At 40.4% G+C, this 18,740-nt stretch overlaps 1 protein-coding gene across 1 annotated transcript in view; it reads right to left on the bottom strand.

The window, feature by feature from the left end:
• Window positions 1–6,787: 6,787 nt before the first annotated feature.
• The window catches only part of LOC134018691 (teashirt homolog 2), a 31,664-nt gene continuing 19,711 nt past the window's right edge, over window positions 6,788–18,740 (bottom strand). The window contains exon 2 of the mRNA XM_062458826.1: window positions 6,788–10,516. Coding sequence (XP_062314810.1) covers window positions 7,476–10,516 — 3,041 coding nt within the window. The 3' untranslated portion in view covers window positions 6,788–7,475. The remainder of the gene's footprint in view (window positions 10,517–18,740) is intronic.

Below are 18,740 nucleotides of genomic sequence, written 5' to 3'. Positions count from 1 at the left end.
ACCAGCAGATATTGCCTATAGTTTGATTCTTTGTTGAAAATCCGTGAACATAATGTCTTGACACTGAATGTTAGATCTCATTGTCTTTGTGAAGATGATGGCATTTAGTAGGTCTTTGTTTCACTTCTATCCTGGGTAATTGTTCTGCTTTCAATAATGGGTTAGATCGTGTGGCAAAGTCATTCATGGGTGGTCACTGAGAACATGCAGAGGGACAGTTTCTGGGTAATAGATACTGTTAATCTGGACATTGGGTTGCCAAACCTGCTTTGTGACCAATTTAACTCCTTGTATGGTCAGATCAACCTGCAGGGTGTATAGCCATGAATGTAATGCACGCTCCATCAAATTCAAATACTGCATTTCTTATTTCTTTGCCAGTCCCAGCTTTACAATGTAATGGTTGAAAAGCCTACATTACAGTCAAACTGTACAGAGAATAAATTCTAGATAGAAAGTAAAAAACTGGGACTGGAACAGCCAACTATTACGATCATCCAACTTTTGAAACTTCATTAAAACAAAATGAAAGTACTTCCCAGCACACTTAAATTAAATAGAAATACTTGGGAGTGGGATGATGAAAGCTGGGAGTGGGAGCTGTCTGACAATTTCAGTGTTCACATACTTTCACGACTTACAATGATTCTGTGAGTTGAAAGTGAAGCGAAGAAATGATTGTCTCTACCACCCCATCTTACAGATGTAATATAGATGTTGTGAATGAGTGACTACCTGCAGATCCGGGTGTGTACCCATAATTGAGAGATCAAGACTATACAGTACCTGCACCTCCTGTATATCTTTCACCATTTGCATGGCTGAGCTTAGACTGTGCTATTCTAAATAGTAATACTGTTTCTCCAGAGCTCCTTGTATTCAATATTAAACTCAATAAACTCATTTTAGATAATGGAACTGCCATTTTGCTGTTTACAGTTAAAAAGGATTCACACTTCAAATTATAATTTATATCCTTTGTCCAACACAATGTATTGCACAGGACCAACCCATAAGTGTGTTGTGACTTTATGGTATCTTTTATCTTGGGTTTTGTGACAGTTCATATTTTGTATTGCTACTTCTCACTTTTTCATGTCTGACTGGGATGGTCAGCATGATGTTCCTGTGGAGAAATGGTTATGAAACTACTAGGCTGAGGGGCCAGTAAATGATGAAGTCAAATCATTCACTGTGAGCTCCATCTGTGTTTTGGGCTCTGGAGGTCCCGTGGTAGCAGTGAATGTTTTGACGTGTACAGGACAGAGTGCTCTGAAGGGAGAAATTCAACGTCTTCGTTTGCCACAGGTGTGTCATTTGCATCTTTTTGCCCCGTTGTCAAGCCTTTGTCACATTAAAACTTCCGCAGTTCCGACAGCAAGGTTCCTTGGAGAATTATTAAAATTAAAATGTACCATTCAAATTTCTTTTTTTTGGGGGGGGGGGGATCTCATTTTCTTTCAAGCACACACGTTTTCACTTTGTTGTTTATAAGGATTGTTACTCTTAAAAATAATGAAAAGGTGTAGGTTAGAGAATAATCTTACAAGTCCACCAGTGCAGGAAGCACTCTATCAAACAAGAAAAATGGAAGCTTGCGTCCAGGCCCTAAATGTATTCCGTGGCCGGAGAATGAACTTGCTGGCCATGTGACACATGATTTACACAGGAAAGGCCAGTGACTCTCTACAATGATAGATCTCCACCTCACTCTGCTCAGGCTCATTCTATGACATATAATCCTTCTCTTTTAAGCTGTAAGATAGAGATAGATAACAAAATGCTGTATTGATTTCCCTGTCTGCACACTGGCTGGGTTTTTAAGAGTGCACATGTCCATGTCTGAATCTTGGTTACAATGACAGGACAACTATTATCACTGTGACTTACATTTCACTGCTTTAAATAATCAATTGATTTGCCTTTTCACCCCCATCCGTGGACACGCTTAGTTGTGCAATTCATCCCACATCATGGCAAATTATACCTTTACTGGATTCTGTATTTGTTGTGTGGTTCATTGTAAAACCATGCTGTCCAACATCATTCATGCTTTTGTGGGTCATTTACCATTGGCCTGTGGTTTTAGGGCAGGGGGACAGGTTGTTCTTTAGCTTTAGGCCCCTGAACCCTGGCTCTGTTTACAGACTGAGAGAAATGGCTTAAATCTGCTGGCGTCAACGCTGATTCATGTCACTTTGAGTGACGGGTGACCCAGGAGCCGCCAGTCTGACAGTGAGACGGATTACAAGTGAGCAAAACGCCAACAACCTCTGGCCTGCTGTGGGGCAACAGATGACAGGAGAGGAGGGCAAGAGGTGGAGAGCTAGCTCTGCACTCAACAGCCTCTCCCCCACTCACCCTGTGTGTGTCTAGACAGACTGACAGACAGACAGAGAGGGATTGGAGAGCATCCTACAGCCAAAATAATAAGGATCTTATTGTACAATTCAATTTGTTTTCAAATGTCAGGTTTTTTTATTATTGTGGAGGCATTGCCGCTTGAATATTCTCTTTGGCACAACATACCTTCCACAAAAACACACATGCCAAATACATGCCAATATAAACATCCACATTTTCCAACCTTTAATCAGTCCAACATGAATCAACCCAGACACAAATCACTATATTGCTCAGAACCATTCTATATCCAGTACACAAACTCCACACTTCCTTCCCACCGTGTTGAAGTTGCGTAATGAGCGTAGGTGTCACTCCCATCTGTAGCGCCTAGCCATTTGCGTTTGGTCTGTGAGTCCAGAGATGCTTGGGAGGCACAAGCAGCCAGTCGGCAAGAATTAGAGCAGCATCCATGATTGTGCTGACGTCTGCAAGGGGCTAGGCTGGAGATTAGGCCCAATAAAAATGTGTGATTTGTTGCTTTCATATTTGGAAGATGTCAGCTTCAATTTGAGCCAGCACGCTGCCTTGAGGCAAGCTGGGTGACACATTTGAAGGATGCACTGATGAACTGCTGGCAATCGAGTGTTAGTTCTCTCATCCAGTATATGATGGCAATGAAAACGTCCATGCATTCTTACACAGAAATGTGTTCATAGTTCCTACTGTAGCTCTTGAAACACTGGATAAAGAAAAGTACAATTGGTCAAGCTCAATTAAATGTTTAGGTTGGCCTAGATTGGCATTTTTTTCATCACAGCATGCAAAGGACATAGATGGACTGACTTTGAAGACAATACCTAGAAAATGATTGTATGGTCCTGACGCTGTGCCCCGAGGGACATGCAGGAAGGTATAGTTCACTTCTCGAAAATGTGACCCACTCTTCTTCTCAAAGAAATACACCGCATACCCTTACTTTGTACTCAATGCTGACTGTGCACCTTACTTCAAGTAGGGAAATCTTTAAAGGTGACGACTTGACTGACTTCTTAGTGAAGCCTTTATAATAGTCTTCACACTGAGAAACTATGACATGACTCGATCATCAACCATGTCTTTTGTGAACAAAAGGACAATGCCATAGAAAGTATCAAGGAAAACGATAACGTTAAGTTTAACTTTACCGAAAATGGATAAAGAAATGATTAATAGGCCAGAGAGAGAGAGGGGCAGGAACAGAAGCAAGGATTACAGACAAGCTTGTTTGGATTGACTACTGAGATAGAAAGTTTCAATGACACCTCATTGCTCACTATACAACCACCGCATTTTCCTGCTTGCAAGTACTTTATCAACCTTCATCTTTTCTGGCATTACTGAGATATAAGGTTGTATGATTAATAAGCTACAAATGTACAATTGATATTTGATGAATGACTTTGATTTGATATTCATGATGCAAGATGAATATGCACTATCATGGGCCTTAGACTTACTTGATTGATCAAATATATTCCATTCATCACTTGTTTGACTTCATTTGCATATCCAGAACAACACAATTATCTACCACAAAGCACATAATATACACACAAGGTGCTGTAGAAACATTGTTTTTGTCTGGTACAACCTAGATATTGTGTGATGGTATCAATACTTATCCTTAAACAATCCAGCTCTTGTGATGTACAGTGTGCCACTTTGGGTAACAGTGCTTGCACATTATTTACTGTGGCTCAGGCTACACAGAAATAGAGTAGTTACCTTTTAAGAGATTAACCAGAAACATTCTCTGCATACTAACTGGAGCTACAACAGTGGAATGAGGAGAGGAGGGATCATACCATACTTTCAGAATTGGCTGGTTTGAGTCTTCTAAAGAGTGGGTTCGTTGAGTGAAATGTTATTTAGTAACTTACAGGTTAGTGGCCCTTACAACAGTCATTCTCCATTCATCAAAGAATCAAGCATAATTGACATACCTATGACTGTGTGGGATGAATGTTCAGAACTCATTCCTTATTGATTTACAGGACATCTGGTCCCATATAATGCAGAAACTCCTTGCTTGTCTGCCACACGAGGAAACAAAGTCAGGCACATCATAAATGTTTTGTGTGTATCCAAGCAGGCAAATTCCAATGCACATTTGCCCTATTACAGCACATCAGCATCAGAAGGAAGCACGCAAATGCAAGCTAGGAGCGTACAGTTATCATTATTTGATAACATGTTTAACGACAAATTGACAAAGGATTTGCAAATACGAGTTGGCAATCAATTTACGTTCTAAGTTTTAAGTTCGGTTTTCACTGCCGCCTCTGCAATGCAAGCATTCTTATGTGCATAATTTGATTTTTCAACTACGCTATTAGTACAGTTTTAAAAAGAAACTCCAAGCCAGGTCTGTGCTGAGAAGGTAGATGTTATGATGTTATGAACCTTAAGACAACAAAAAGGTTTGAAAACAATCTTTGCAGCTAGACTTAATGGTAATGTCATAGGCAGGCTGTTACTTGTGATGGTCTCCAACACATTTTAAGAAGAACTCCTTTAAAACAAGATGACTAATACACAGGATTATATAGTTTACAACTCTGAAGTAAAAGTACCAAAAAAATAGTAAGAATCAAAGTAAAACTAAAAAAAGTTTGTACTTAACTTTTCACAATTAAGAGCAAATGGTGATAATCAGTGTGACAGCCACAGTGACAACAGTTGTACAGTCCCCCCGAAGGACTAGAATACTTTTTGAATGTGCATAGCAGATCTCAATCAGGCCAAGTGTGTCTGATATGGGATGGATGCAAGGATGTGTGTCATCAATGTGGGAGTGTTGGAGATTACATTAACTGCATTAATATTGAGATGAATAAACATGATGCATTAAATTAATGATATGGGTTTTGTATTAGCTTACCTGACACAAATTATTGATTAATATTTATAACCAACCAGTGATATTTATACAAATAGTATAATTTTTTATTGCATCCATAAAACAATGTTTTTGTGTGAATTCAAATGGATGAATAGAACACATATTTTACAGCCTTTGTAACAAATCTTTATTTAGAAGTTCTGATATAGATATTTGTGTTCGCTCAAGATATAACATCACTTTGCCTGTAGAGTAACAATGAATACCAAAGTGACTTTGACTTATTAGAGCAACTTAAGGTAAGAAACAGCTAATTTCCTTCTGCTGATTGCATTGATGACAGCATTTAGTCTTTTGTACGTCTAATGAGAACCAGTAGCATGTTGTGCTGATTTCTCAAAACCTACATGTAGGCATTGGCTCTGAATAATGATGTCTCCATATACAAGGCTGATTTGAATTTGTATAATAATCAGAGAGCAAAATAGCTCCAATAATATGGTGAAATTCTGAATTATTATAGCCGCAGCGATGCAGCTTTTCCCCTTCCAATAACACAATTCAATCTCACATTTTAATTTCAATTAATAGTCACAAACGACCCGAATATTGCATTCATTTTTTTCAAGCTATTCTACCATATCTTAGATCATTTGGTGGCTTCAATTTAGAGGAAGTTGCTGCTCTAAAACATAATGGCTCTACAGACGAATCAGCGATCCATTGGCGAGGCGAGGCACTAAATAATTTATGGCTTTAATCTGTTCACTGAGGTGTGTGGTCTATGACAGTAATTATAAATGCAAGGAGAAATTATAGCTGAATACTTTAACTGCATTAAGAGTCATCTGATGAACAACTGTGATTGCCTGCTCATTTCCAACAATAGGGGGCAAGTTGGTGTCACAGTATTCAAATCACCATGGTGCCCGTGTGCTTTTCCCCATTTACCGTCAAATGTCAGTTGCCTGTTATAAAACATGGATTTGATGGGTTCTGTTAATTGAGGCCTTGATTGCTCAAAAAATATCAATTGCATAAAAATGTATGAATTTAGGGGGCAATTATTTTATTTGTATCTTTGAAACAATAGAGATCAAGCAATATATCTAATTGTTATAATACCACAGTGAGGCAGTATTCATAGAAGCACAATAAAAGAAAGCAGGATACATATTTGGAAGTGAAAATGTTGGTGCTTTCGTATTAAAATCTAGAATCCCCATTCTTCATCAAAGAATTATTGTGGGTGAACAAGGTGTGTAAAGGTGACAGATTTGAGAATCACACTTTCACAAAAGCGCAGTGTTTGTACAGTTAAGAGAATAAACTGTGCTATATATGATAAATGGGTCTATGTATGGACAGCACATTTCAGTTTAGATCCATGTTACAAAGGTGTTGTAGTCCTGTGTGACACCCAATATTGGCCCCAAATCACAGGGATGTCCTGTTTACAAGCTGGAGGACCAGGGTCCCACATCTGTTTATAAACAGTATCCATATTTTGGAGACATAAGGGAAATCATGCCAAACGTATTAAGAACAAAGGCTGGTAGCAAATGTTAACTCTTTATTTGAATTGGTAGAAAAAGGTGCAGGTATAATTTGTCTCACTGTTATCTTTTAAGCATGAAACACTTATTTTGTTTTCCCTAAAATATATTTACAGGTGAGACATACTTGTTTCCAAATGGTCTAAATTTGTTGAGTCATGTACAGAATCTGAGTCTAAACATGTGATTAAACATTTATTAAAGTGCCTTTCTGTTCTATCATTGCAACACAAAACATTTTTACATAGCAATACACTGTACAGTTTGATAAATGTGTTAATGTGTGTCCAGCTACCTTTTTTTCACAGCTGCAAATGTATGTACTGTAGGTGTCTTACTGAAGTTGTAAATTACAATTAATCCATTACTTGTCTTTGAAATACAATTGAAACTCGACATATCATACAAATAAATAGTAGTCATAGCCATAGCTATTGCATGCAAACATCAGCAATTATGTTTCAAGCAGTAATACATTTAATTACTGGTGATGCATTTGAGTAGGGTGCAAAGGTCATCATTTAGTGTATCTTAAAACTTAGGGTTTAGTCCAACCAGTGTTTTGTTTTCAATGAAATGTTTTCAGTGTCTGTATGAACACTACACAACCTTACTAAAAAAACAAAATGAAATATCTGACCCGTGTTTTAAAATAAAAAGAACAACAAATTATTAGGAAAAATGTATGATGTTTACTCTTTGTCCATTTCCACATATTGTGAGTGGTTCTCAGGTGACTTGCTGTGAGTTTTACTTAAGTGTAGTTTGACTGCATGGTTACTGGCAAATGTCCTACAACATAGCTTACATTTGAACTTGGAGTCAATGTCCTCCTCAGTGACAAGTGGCTCTGTGGCCCTGACACTCAGAGCCTTTGACAGTTCTGGCTCTTCTATCTTGGTCTGACGGTCTATAGGAAGTTTGCACATGTCTTTGATTTGGAACCCTAAGTGGGATTCCAGGTGGGCAATAAATGCCGGTGGTGTCCTAAACTGGGAGGCACAGTCATTGCAGTAGAACACTGGATGGCCAGTGTCCATATTCTTCAGGAATTTGGTTCCCCCTGTTTTCCTTAGTTGGTATTTCACATTTGCCAACCAATGGCTTATGGTGGTCATGGAAAGTCCAGTGAATTTAGAGATGTGCATGCGTTCCTGAGGGCCAAGGTCTGAGAGTAGATATTTGCCCTCAGAAGTCATAAAGAGGCTGGAGGCAAACTGGGCCTGCAAAATGAGGAGGTGACGGGGGTTCCAGTTGGATTGTCTCCCCTTGCGCTTGTGAACAGAGTACACCTCCGCTGACACGTCCTCAAAGCGCCTGACGTCTGATTCCAGTTTCATGGAGGGTATTCTTGATGGCATTGAGGGTTTTGGTGTTGTGGCTTTGGGAAGAACTTTGACCATGTCAGCAATGTCAGAGAGAGCATATTTTTGTGGGATTGGGGTGGTTGGTTGAAGGATAGAGGGACTTGGTTTGTTGTGTTTAGATTTAGTCAAATCTATTGGCTGGTCATCGCTGGCAAAAAGGAAGGCATTGTTGGCCCTGTTTCTGATAGGGCTGCCGAGCATTAATGCTGGTTTCTCAATGCTCCTGTTGAGTTCAGAGAATATAGACTGGGTGCGAGCTGCTAACTTGTTATCTGATCTTGAATTGGTGGGCTTATTTGCTTTACCCAAGTGATTGTTAAGAACTGACTGCAGAGCACTTAGAGGGTTTATGCCAAGTATTTCAGGAGTGTCATTGAGAACCTCTGAAGTAGAGCTGCGTCCATGGCTGGCAGGAGGGCTTGGTGTCTTGCTTCTGTCTGAGAAGTCTGGGCTCAACTTTCCTTTGATCTCATCACTCCCTTCATTCACACCGTCTGCCTCAAGCTTTGAAGAGGAAGAGGAATCATCCTGACAATCGCTGTCATCATTCTCCAACAGATCAAACTTAATATTCTGACTTTCTTTACCATCACTAATGCCAACCTTTTCTTTTTTGATGTCCGCATTTTGATGCTGTCCCTGAGGAGTCTCAACTCCTGAAGCACTTTGATACAACTTCCCTTTCGGGGCAATCTGCCTCAGCTTGGGGTTCAGGGTCTGTTTTAGCTGAATAGGGGGAGACACTGAAATGGGAGTGTTCTTCATGATCCCAGAGAGTTGGTAGGCAGCGTGGATACTGGGGTAGGCACTCCAGCTTGGTGTCCCTGTTTGGGCCTTGTTGATTGCAGATGCCACTGTGTTGGCTAAAGACTTGAGTATGTCCCCTCCTCCACCTGAACCCTGCTCAAGATCCTCCTCTCGGAGGTAGGGATATTTAAAGTCTCCGTTGCCTTCTTTTTGATCTTCATTCGTTATCTTTTCTACTTTAATGTCTGTTTCTTCCATTTTGTCTGATGTGCCTTCCTCTTGTCTATTTTTATCGCTATTCCCAGAGGAGTTGTTTTTTGGGGACACTTTATCACTTCCTGGCTCATTAGGAGTAGGCTCAGCTAAAACTTGCATCTTCTCTATAGCTAAAGGATCAAGAGCTAACTGTTTCCCCTTCTTAGATGCTGAATTCGTAACTTTGATGAAATGTCCAGTCACCATCATGTGAGTTGTGAGCTGTTGAAGGGTGTCATGTGAACTTCCACATTCCATGCATTTTAAAATTTGCGACTTGCATGTCTCAAACTGCCAAGTGTAGCTAGCCCCGTTCTGATAACCATAGCGGTTATTGTTTGCATTCGAAATGGCTGCGGCCCTTTGTGCCTCGCTGTAACCAGCGATGCCTGTGGTGGAATCAGGAGAGCAAGGCCTAGTGACTTCATAGGCCCGTTTCTTTGATGGTGGTAATAATTTGGGTGTGATGACTGGTATAGGCTCTTTCAAAGGCACTTTTTGGTAATGTTTAGTTTTGATCATGTGTACACTCAAGTCCTGAAGTGAGTCGAAAGAATGGCCACAAAACATGCACTTAAGAACTTTCTGTGCATCCTCTTTCCCTTCCATGTCTTGCAAATTCCGCTTTCTTGACTTGGAGGAGGAGGCAGAGGAATTACTTTGTTTGCCGTGGTTGTTGTCCTGATAATGTCCACTCTTGTTCATGTGTACTGTGAGCTCCACCAGAGTATCGTAGGCGGCACTGCAGTCCTTACAGCGGAATCGGCTTGCTCCTGTGAACACTGTCCCACAGGTTTTGCTGCTTTGCCTGTAGAGATGGACAGAGCTGAAGAGGTTGGGTTTGGACATAGGCTTCGGGGAGAGGGTTTGCTGAAGGGTTTTTGATAGTGCATCCTGATGCCAGTCAAATTCATTCTTGGTGCTTCCATTGGTGCTGTCACAGTTGGCTTTACTGGGGCTTTTACCATATTTCAAGTTCATTCCAATCCCTGTCCAATAGGAATCGGAAAGAAAGTTTGCATAGGCAGCCCTCATTTTCTCCAGGCTGCTGTTCATCTCATTTTTTTGTTTAGAGCTACTGCTCTCTTCATCTTTCTGACTTTCGTGTGGTGAGGTGTTCTTGAAGTCTGAGAGTCTATCGCTGGTGTCACTAAGGCGTGACTCCACCTCAACCTCTTGATTGGAAAGGACACTAATGGGGGAGTTCTGGTAGCTGTAGCTGTTAGCGCTTTTGTTGTCTACGTCTTTGTCCTCTGAGGTCTTGGGACTTGTCTTTTCTGAACACTCGTCTTCAGTTTGAGTGTCATTCTCCGCTTCCTCATCTCCAGGGGACTCTCGAAGGTTAATGTCATCAGGCTCGTATACTATAAGAGCGGGAGAGACAGAGAAAACATATTTTAGTGACATTTAGGTTATATTTCTTAACATTTGGGCTGTTCACCTAAAATTGCATCTTCAGATAATGGCGGATGTGATGCTTTTAAGCAATAAGGGGTTTATTTGGTATTTCACAACAATTATTTGGGAGGTTATCTTGACTCTTCTTTACATCCATTTATGTGGAAAACCTTGGTATCAACAAATGCACAATATAGTTGTACCCTACATTCTAAAACATTGATGGCTTTCATATAGAGTGGATCAACAGCAGGCCTGTGCTCCTGCTAACAAACTACTGGTGGTCAAACAGCTCCCTGTGATTCATGACAGGCCATCGACTTATAGTGCTGTGTCAAAGGTTTGCCTGTCTGGCGCTGAGATGTTTACAACAATCGTTGGCCAGTGAGTGACAAAAGGCAATTGATTTCTCCTGGGATTTGCTAAGTGTTATTGCAAATGACCTATTCCAGAGCGATAATCAGCGTCTCTGAACTGTAATGAAAATGTAAGCATTCTCTTTAGATCAAATCTGGCCTTGCTTAAACTCACAGCATTCTGGTGCAGCACATTATTGATGTTATTTTCAGATTTTTGTATCAGATTGGAGCTGAATTGTATTTGCACAGCATATTTCAAGTTAGCTACATTGTGTTAAATTTTGCCTCTAGGGGTGCCAATGAGCCAGAAATCTCCAAAGCAGCATTACATTGAAGACTCAAAAATGTCAATAGACTTTAGTAATGAATATATTATTATGCCTTAGTAGTGTCTATGTTGGTAAATATACTTGCTCGTAATACTGTAATATATCTAGTAATCAAATGTTTCGAGAAATTACTGGAATTCTGTCACATCAGCATATTACCCTTGACAATCTCATAAACAGCAATCATGCTTTTCATTATTCACCTGTTCTAACTCTCAGTACGTAGGGCACACATGTTACTGGTCAATTAACTGATAATTAAACAACAGTATTCATAATTGCATGTTTACCATCATCCAATTGATAGTAATTATGACTCAGCAGTCTACAATAATTTAATGAGGGCAACACTTACTAATGACTATATTAATCGAATTATCTCTATCTCTATCTCTATTCTATTGATTCTCTATAAAATCCCTTAACATTAAAATATTGCAACTGCCGTGATAACCCTCTGAAGACATTCTGGAGTATAAAGGTTTGATGGCTCTTTCACAGTGTTTGATATATTTTCCTACTCAAATTCATTTCGTAAAATGTGCATTTTGGAAAGAGTTATGGAAGATGTGCTTTCGGTTAAATATGAATAGGACATAACAGCCTTGTCCAGGCACTTATACATGTCATGTGGTTAATATTCTGCTTTTGAGTTGGGGCACTCGTTGAGGGAGTAGACTGAATGAGAGCACTCAAGAGTTCTACACAGGGCGGGCCCATAGAAGGTCCTTCTCCTTCACATTCTGAAAATACGACTTTTTTTTATCAATATTTCACAAGTGCCTCAGGAGCAACCCTGGAGGTGAACTGCTTGCCAGCTAATGGATAGAGATGGAGATGTGCTCTGGCCTTTCAAAGCAAACATGGAGAATGGGACCCAATGAACAAGGGGCCTTACACACACACCACAAATTCCCTATTGTATGTGCTTTGACGTTGATCTACTGTACCAGAATAATATTTTGCTTGGCCAACCCAGATTGGCAAAGGCCTCAGAAACACCTTTAATACTAGGGCAAAAAGGTGTGAAGAGTACAAAAGAATGGTTTATTTATAGTTATAAAACATTAAGCTTAATCTTCCTCTTTTGACACACTTGACATACAGTATGCTAATAATTGCTAGTTTTGGAATATTTGAAATGAGGAACCAGTGACCAATTGAAATGTGTGTCTAGTCCAACAAAAGTTTGAAAAAAGGTGATTTGTATGTTTTTTTCCACATCAGTCTATTTCAAGCTGAAACAGAATTGAAGAGCAGTATTTCCTGCTGTTCAGGCCCTTAGATCAGATGCCCTGAGTTATAGACATCCAGAGGCGCCAATTAACCTTCTGGCAGGGATCACTCCTAGATACCCACATGTCTGGTTCCTCTTCTCAGACCATTTGTAACTGCAGTTTGCCAGCATTTGCTCTATGCCAAGCAGCATGACTCTTGAATACAAGATCAAATGCAAGGGCACGGCAGCTTGTGATCAAAGTTTAGGGACCATCTAGATTACATTGGGATACAGTGAGGATTTGTAGAACACAATGGCAAATCATCATGGGAATGACAAGCACCAGTAAATATTGTACATGAAAACAGCAAGTGTGACATTATCACAATAAACTGTATATGACAATATAAATACTTTTTTCTGTTTTCTGTTTTTCATTTAGACATGCCTTACCATCAAACTTCCAAGTTCAAGTCCAGTAAAGGAAATGTTGAGTCTAACTCGGCTTACAATACAAGAGGCTGGCATGCCAGGCCTGAGATTTAGCATGTCATAAACCCCTGTAAAGCCTCCAATCTGTGTCACTGCAAATTTATATCTTCAGACAGGGATATGCAAAGGTCAAAAAACCTAGGGTGTCCATCATAAATCAACCACTTGAAGTGTTTATAACATTAATCCGTTAGAACAGACTTCTGGCATAACAAGGCCTGGATTTCCAGGCGCAGCAGTCTATTTCTGAGCCAAGTCATTTTTCCTCTTAGATTGAGAACTGCACAAACTCAATGGGAGATCTTTGTAGGAATCCCTTTTAAACATGCATAGCTTTTATCTAACCACCAACTCGATACAGTATGTGGTATATATCATGCATAGCCTAATCATTTAGAAAAGTGTATAATAATTACTTCAACAATTTGTTTTCAAAGATGGAACGATTGTAACAATTCATGTGTCCCATAACAGCATTCCAATTCCAATGTTAGATTGTTAGTGTAAAGTTTTTGAATTGTCAGAACAACATCAACATTTATACCATGGAAGGTCAACATTTCCCTCATTAATCTGACAAGCTAAAGTGAGGAGCCTGAGGGCTTTAGCTAATGGACAGCTGCAATACCCAGGGCAAACCTTTGTGAGTATCCACGGTAACACTATCTTCAGAGAAGATTGGGTAATTCATAGGTGCCAGTGACAGGTCTGCATGTCTGTGCCACTTTCCCCACTGCTCTCTGGTTGTCTCAAGCTACAGTTTTTGCAGCTCGCAAATCAATATCTCTTTTTACTTCTCATTGATTGCCTAGCGGTGGGACCGACCTAAGCAGGACTGTTATGACATTTCTAGATTTCCCCCTGTCCTTGGAACAATCAATTACACGCACATGGCAATCAAAACCTCTTTGCAAAATGAACCTGCTCCATGACATTTTCATCTCCCGGATTTATGCCACACTAAGAAAGGAAAAAAAAAAAAAAAAGGCAAAGGGAAACAGGCTTGCTGCATCCCATATAAGCGTGCCGCACACACGTTAACAAAGCAGGTCAGACAAATCCATCCAGCCTGTCTCATTTACCGCCAACCTTTACAACATGCATGGTAGCCAGTTGTTTCATTTGTTCAGTCAACGATGGAAGAAACATACACTACAATCCTACAGCTGAGTGGAACTAAAACGGTTAATACGTCAATGGCACTTTCTATATTCCATGAAAGAAAGGTTCTAAAAGTTTAGATGATGGTTAGTCATAATTATGAGTAAGCTATAGTTTTTTTTTGTCCAAAGACATCTTCAAATGGGGTTTAATATTTGACAGTGATATCTACTGAAGTCAGGTGTGTGCCGTTTATCAAGATCAATCTGACGCACAGACAGACATCCAGAAGATACTCAGCTGATATTGCTTTAGTTAATTCTTAACTGGATCACATGAGGAATTGTAAGGCAGCAGTGGAGTGCCCCAGGCCATCTGTAAGCTCTGTAAACACTTCTTTCTTCATTGTTCCTTGTCAGGTTCACAGACTAATTCTCTCCAAGTCAAGGACAACGTCTTCAGAATGAAGTAATACCACCTCTGTGTCTCTAATAAACTATTTGTGGAGGTAGACCTCCACAATTGAGAAGAAAGCCTTTTTGACCATTGCCTATCTGTGTGACTATCTCTTAGTCTGAAAGAGAATCACATTCAAATCCGGTTATTCCTCTTTTTTTTTTTACAGTTTAGTTCAGGTGAATCAAACCACAAATCTATATCAGTATGGTTGTATTAAACACTTTCCTGCTGTTGGTACATGCAGCTTTATGATTTAAATGCTGTAAAAGAGAGGGAAACGGCATCTACTTTTTCACCGAGTGGTTTTGTTAAGATCTCTCTGTGGGTTCCACTGTGAAACCATGCGACAGAAAGATTAGATGTAATTTTTTTATGCATGAAAGGGATGTTACTTACAGCACATTACTTACTTCACTAAACACAGGCTATTCATGCAGATAAATGCCTTGCTTCATACACCCGCATAATAAATATTTTATAATCAAATATAATCAAATAGGACCTTACATCTCAAAGTAGACATGGACAATGTGAGGACAGAATGTGAATACTGCAAAAAGCAGGGAATGCTCAGATTGACTCAGTGATAGATTAATATGATAGCATCACAAATATGACACCATGTTCAACCATCTGGCTGTTCATTTGGGCAAAAATGATCACAATAATTATGGCAATTAATCAAAAGTGTTTTTCACAACCAACATTCTGTTAATGATGGTAAAACACAGAAAAACTTGAGAAAACGTAATCGGAAATCTTATAACGAGCCTGTAAGCATGTTTATTCCGAAGAATGGGGGATGATTCTTTCATGTCGGAAGACAAACGTAGGGATTACTAAGTCTGCCCGTGTATTCCTTCGATTCTAATCATAATTCTCACTCCGTCACATCAAGCTGGGCTGCCTAGCTCCAGGAGTTCCTTCTCTCCATGATGTCACTGAGCGACGCTGCTCTTTTTGATGCCTGCTCGAAGCTTCTGCTCCGAGACGCATCACTCGGCCCGCTGCCTAATTGGAAGTGAGCGGCGGGAGAGCATTGCAATCTGCACTCCAGCACCCAAGTCATCACTTTGAGCGTGCCACCGACGCCGCCTCACATGCCGTGGCTTGGCGTTGCATCCCACCAGAGGGTCGCCCTATCAGCGCCGGCAGATACATTTTCATCCAAAAAAGCTCACCAAATCTTTCCTTCTGCCAGATACCCGTTTGCATGAAACCACATGAATGTTGTTTCTGCATATTACAGCATAGTTGCAGTGTAGTTTCCTTTTTCAAACATAGTTATAACAGGGAGTGAATGTAAGATTGCTATAATTAATCATTTGCTTATTAAAAATGCATTAGTAATATATTGTCGACATGAATACGGTCGACATGAACCTTTATTCTGTCCCACAGCAACAGAAACAAGCGCAGTCTGAGCTCACAAACTACCTGCATACTGTCTTGTCAGAAGAACAATATTCTTCCAAAGGGATAGCAAGAACACATTTTTCATTTGCATCGTCTTCTCTAAATTGCAAAATATAAAAGGATGAAATAAAAGAAAATGTCATGACTGATAAAGAGTCACAAACGGAGGGCCAGGAGCCATCCTCGCAGAGCTCATTTGAAATGGCCACAGTGTATTTTCCACGAGCTGCTCTGTCACTTGGTTTCTGAAGGGCCCGTGACATGGCTCTCCAGGAGCGACATGATGAGGTCTGATGGTTCCTTTCTGCAGAATAGCAGTTTACCCCTCATTCACCCTTATCAGAGAGAGAACCCATCATCTTACTGTATGCCACTCATGCCGCCTCGCATATTGGAGCTGACCAGTCAAGCAAACAGGACGGTACTAATAAAAGACCATCTTGCTTCGGTTCAAATTTCCCTGATTGAATGTCAGTCAGGAATGTTTGCGTGGCAGCCCAGGAGAAAGTGGGCCATCGTTTAAAGGACCACTGCCTTGCACACATTAGGCCTTTGTTCAAGCTTTTATGAGGCACTGGGAGGAGGGTATGACAACCTACACTTGTCTAACTTGCTTTGCATTTATGATGGCAGCTATCCCTATCCAGAAAAGTATTCCATAATTCAAAACATTTTAGCCATATTGTGTATTTGCTTTTTTTAAATTTCACAGTGCATTTTGTATTTACTTGAAAATAGAATTACTGATTAATGTTCATTCATACACTGTTTATGCATACTAAACAAACAGTAACCCCAACCCATTTAAGCTGTTGCATGTTGTGGCATGCAATACAATAGTTTATGAGGTGTAATAAAAAGGTAAGAGTGTTAAAATGGACTGCTAGTGGTCCGTAACACTCTCTCCTCTCTATATGGCCCGCTGCTCCCATTAGTTGGGCTCCCCTGAGATTAGTGGATGTACACAGTTACTGCATCATGAACTTTGCATGAGCCCTAAACGCTGGCCATCAACAACAACAGACCTCTTTCAAGGTCAGGCCTTGAGGAATCAGATAGTGCAGCTGGAAGAGTGTGTTTTCTATTCAAAACAATCTGCATTTCACCAACTCTCCCTTCTCCCCAGCATGTCTCTCTATGGATCTTTCATTAGAATCTGGACTGGATCCAACCAAGGCTTTCCTTGTACAAGCAGTTTTGTGCCGTTTTCAGCAAAGGAGGCATTTTTCTATATTCCAAGTTCATTAATAGTAGATTTTTCTCTATTTTCCCTTCATTAAATACAATGAGGCTTCACAGAAAATTTCCAGAAGGAGCGTAGTACTGTCAGGTTCTAGAGGGACCGAAAGGCTGCTTAGTGGCATGCGTAAAGGGGAAGAAACGAGACGCCAAACCTGCTGCTCAGAGGATGAGACGAGCAAAAGTGAGAAAGGCAGAGATGCTTCAAAACACCAGGCCTCCTCCTATTCAGAATCATTTTAATGGCAAATTTGTTGTCAAACGTCCTCTGCGAAATGATTAGGGCCTGCTGTTTTCTGAAAAGCGCTAACTTTTGGATTTGCCTGGTGCACAGTGTCACTTTGACAGGCGTTCTGAGAACAATGGCTGCCCAAATAGTGAAATGTGTTGGCACCCGATCGCTGAAAGTTTCCTCTCAAAACAGGCTTTCTGCTGTTTGTGGATATTCTACAGTGTTGATATCTAGATGTTGATTAGAATGAAAAAAGAACTTAGTCAATTGAGGACCCAAACAACTCCCCAGAGGAGGCACATCCACTATTGTGAGAGACTTGACAGTCACTCTATTGAGTCAGTGTTGCTGTTCATGAAACCTATTTCTATAAAAGCTGGTTAAATAGTACCGTCATTGTTAACATCCATGCCTCAGTTTGCTGAGCAGTAAAATATCCAACAATCCAGTAGAATTTTGAGAAAGGGCCCACTACAAATTTTATACACACAAACCTCGAACAAACCTGGGACTATTTTTGCATCTGTGACTATACAAAAAGAATACCTGCTCATAAATCGATGTGCAAACATTCTTTAATACATTCATCTTTTTTTTTATGCACACATTTCAATGTATTCTTTTTAGTTCAATTTTAGTTGAGCTAGCAAAACAAAAGAGCAGTATGAAAGAAAAAGAAAAGAAAGAAAATAAAAAAACATGCCTACACATACAAGGAACAGTTAAGATATTTCCATTGTAGAGTCAGAGCTACACAAACCTTTTTTTTCTGTCCTATGGCCTTATTTAGCACGAGAGTCAGTGGCGTGACATTTCTCTGGTGTTTAACTGTAATGGAGGAGGAGTAGCAGCTTGGTGCAACACTAGAGCAAGGCCCTTTTATTCATTGCATGGGAGAAAGTGGTTAATTTATTGAAAAGAAGGTAGGCGGACGAGGCAGTGGAATGGAACTGATACCCCGCGTGGCTGTAGGTTGTGCTCTGAGGGGGAGGGAGGGAGGAGAGAGGGGTAAAAAAAAAGAGGTTGAGGGAGGCGGAGACCAGAGCGACAGAGGAACGGTTAATGGAAATGAGTGACAGGCTTTCAGAATGATTTACAACGGGTGGCGCTGCGGCAGAGCCGGCACTTGATGGATGATCCTGAAAGACGGAGACGAACCATAAATCATGTCTTTGAATCATTGACAGAGATAAAGGAGGAGGAGAAAAAGCAATGGCATTGACGTTCATTCTTCCAATAATGTACATTGACGAGTTACACTACGGAGCCTTAATTAAAAAGTGAACACGGGTCCTCTCCTGCTCTGCCCCCCCAGCCGCACCCCCAGCCCCCCCCCCCCCCCAC

The sequence above is a fragment of the Osmerus eperlanus genome, chromosome 4 (assembly GCF_963692335.1).
Source record: "Osmerus eperlanus chromosome 4, fOsmEpe2.1, whole genome shotgun sequence".
Lineage (NCBI taxonomy): Eukaryota > Metazoa > Chordata > Actinopteri > Osmeriformes > Osmeridae > Osmerus > Osmerus eperlanus.
This window is presented reverse-complemented; position numbering and strand designations above follow the sequence as displayed.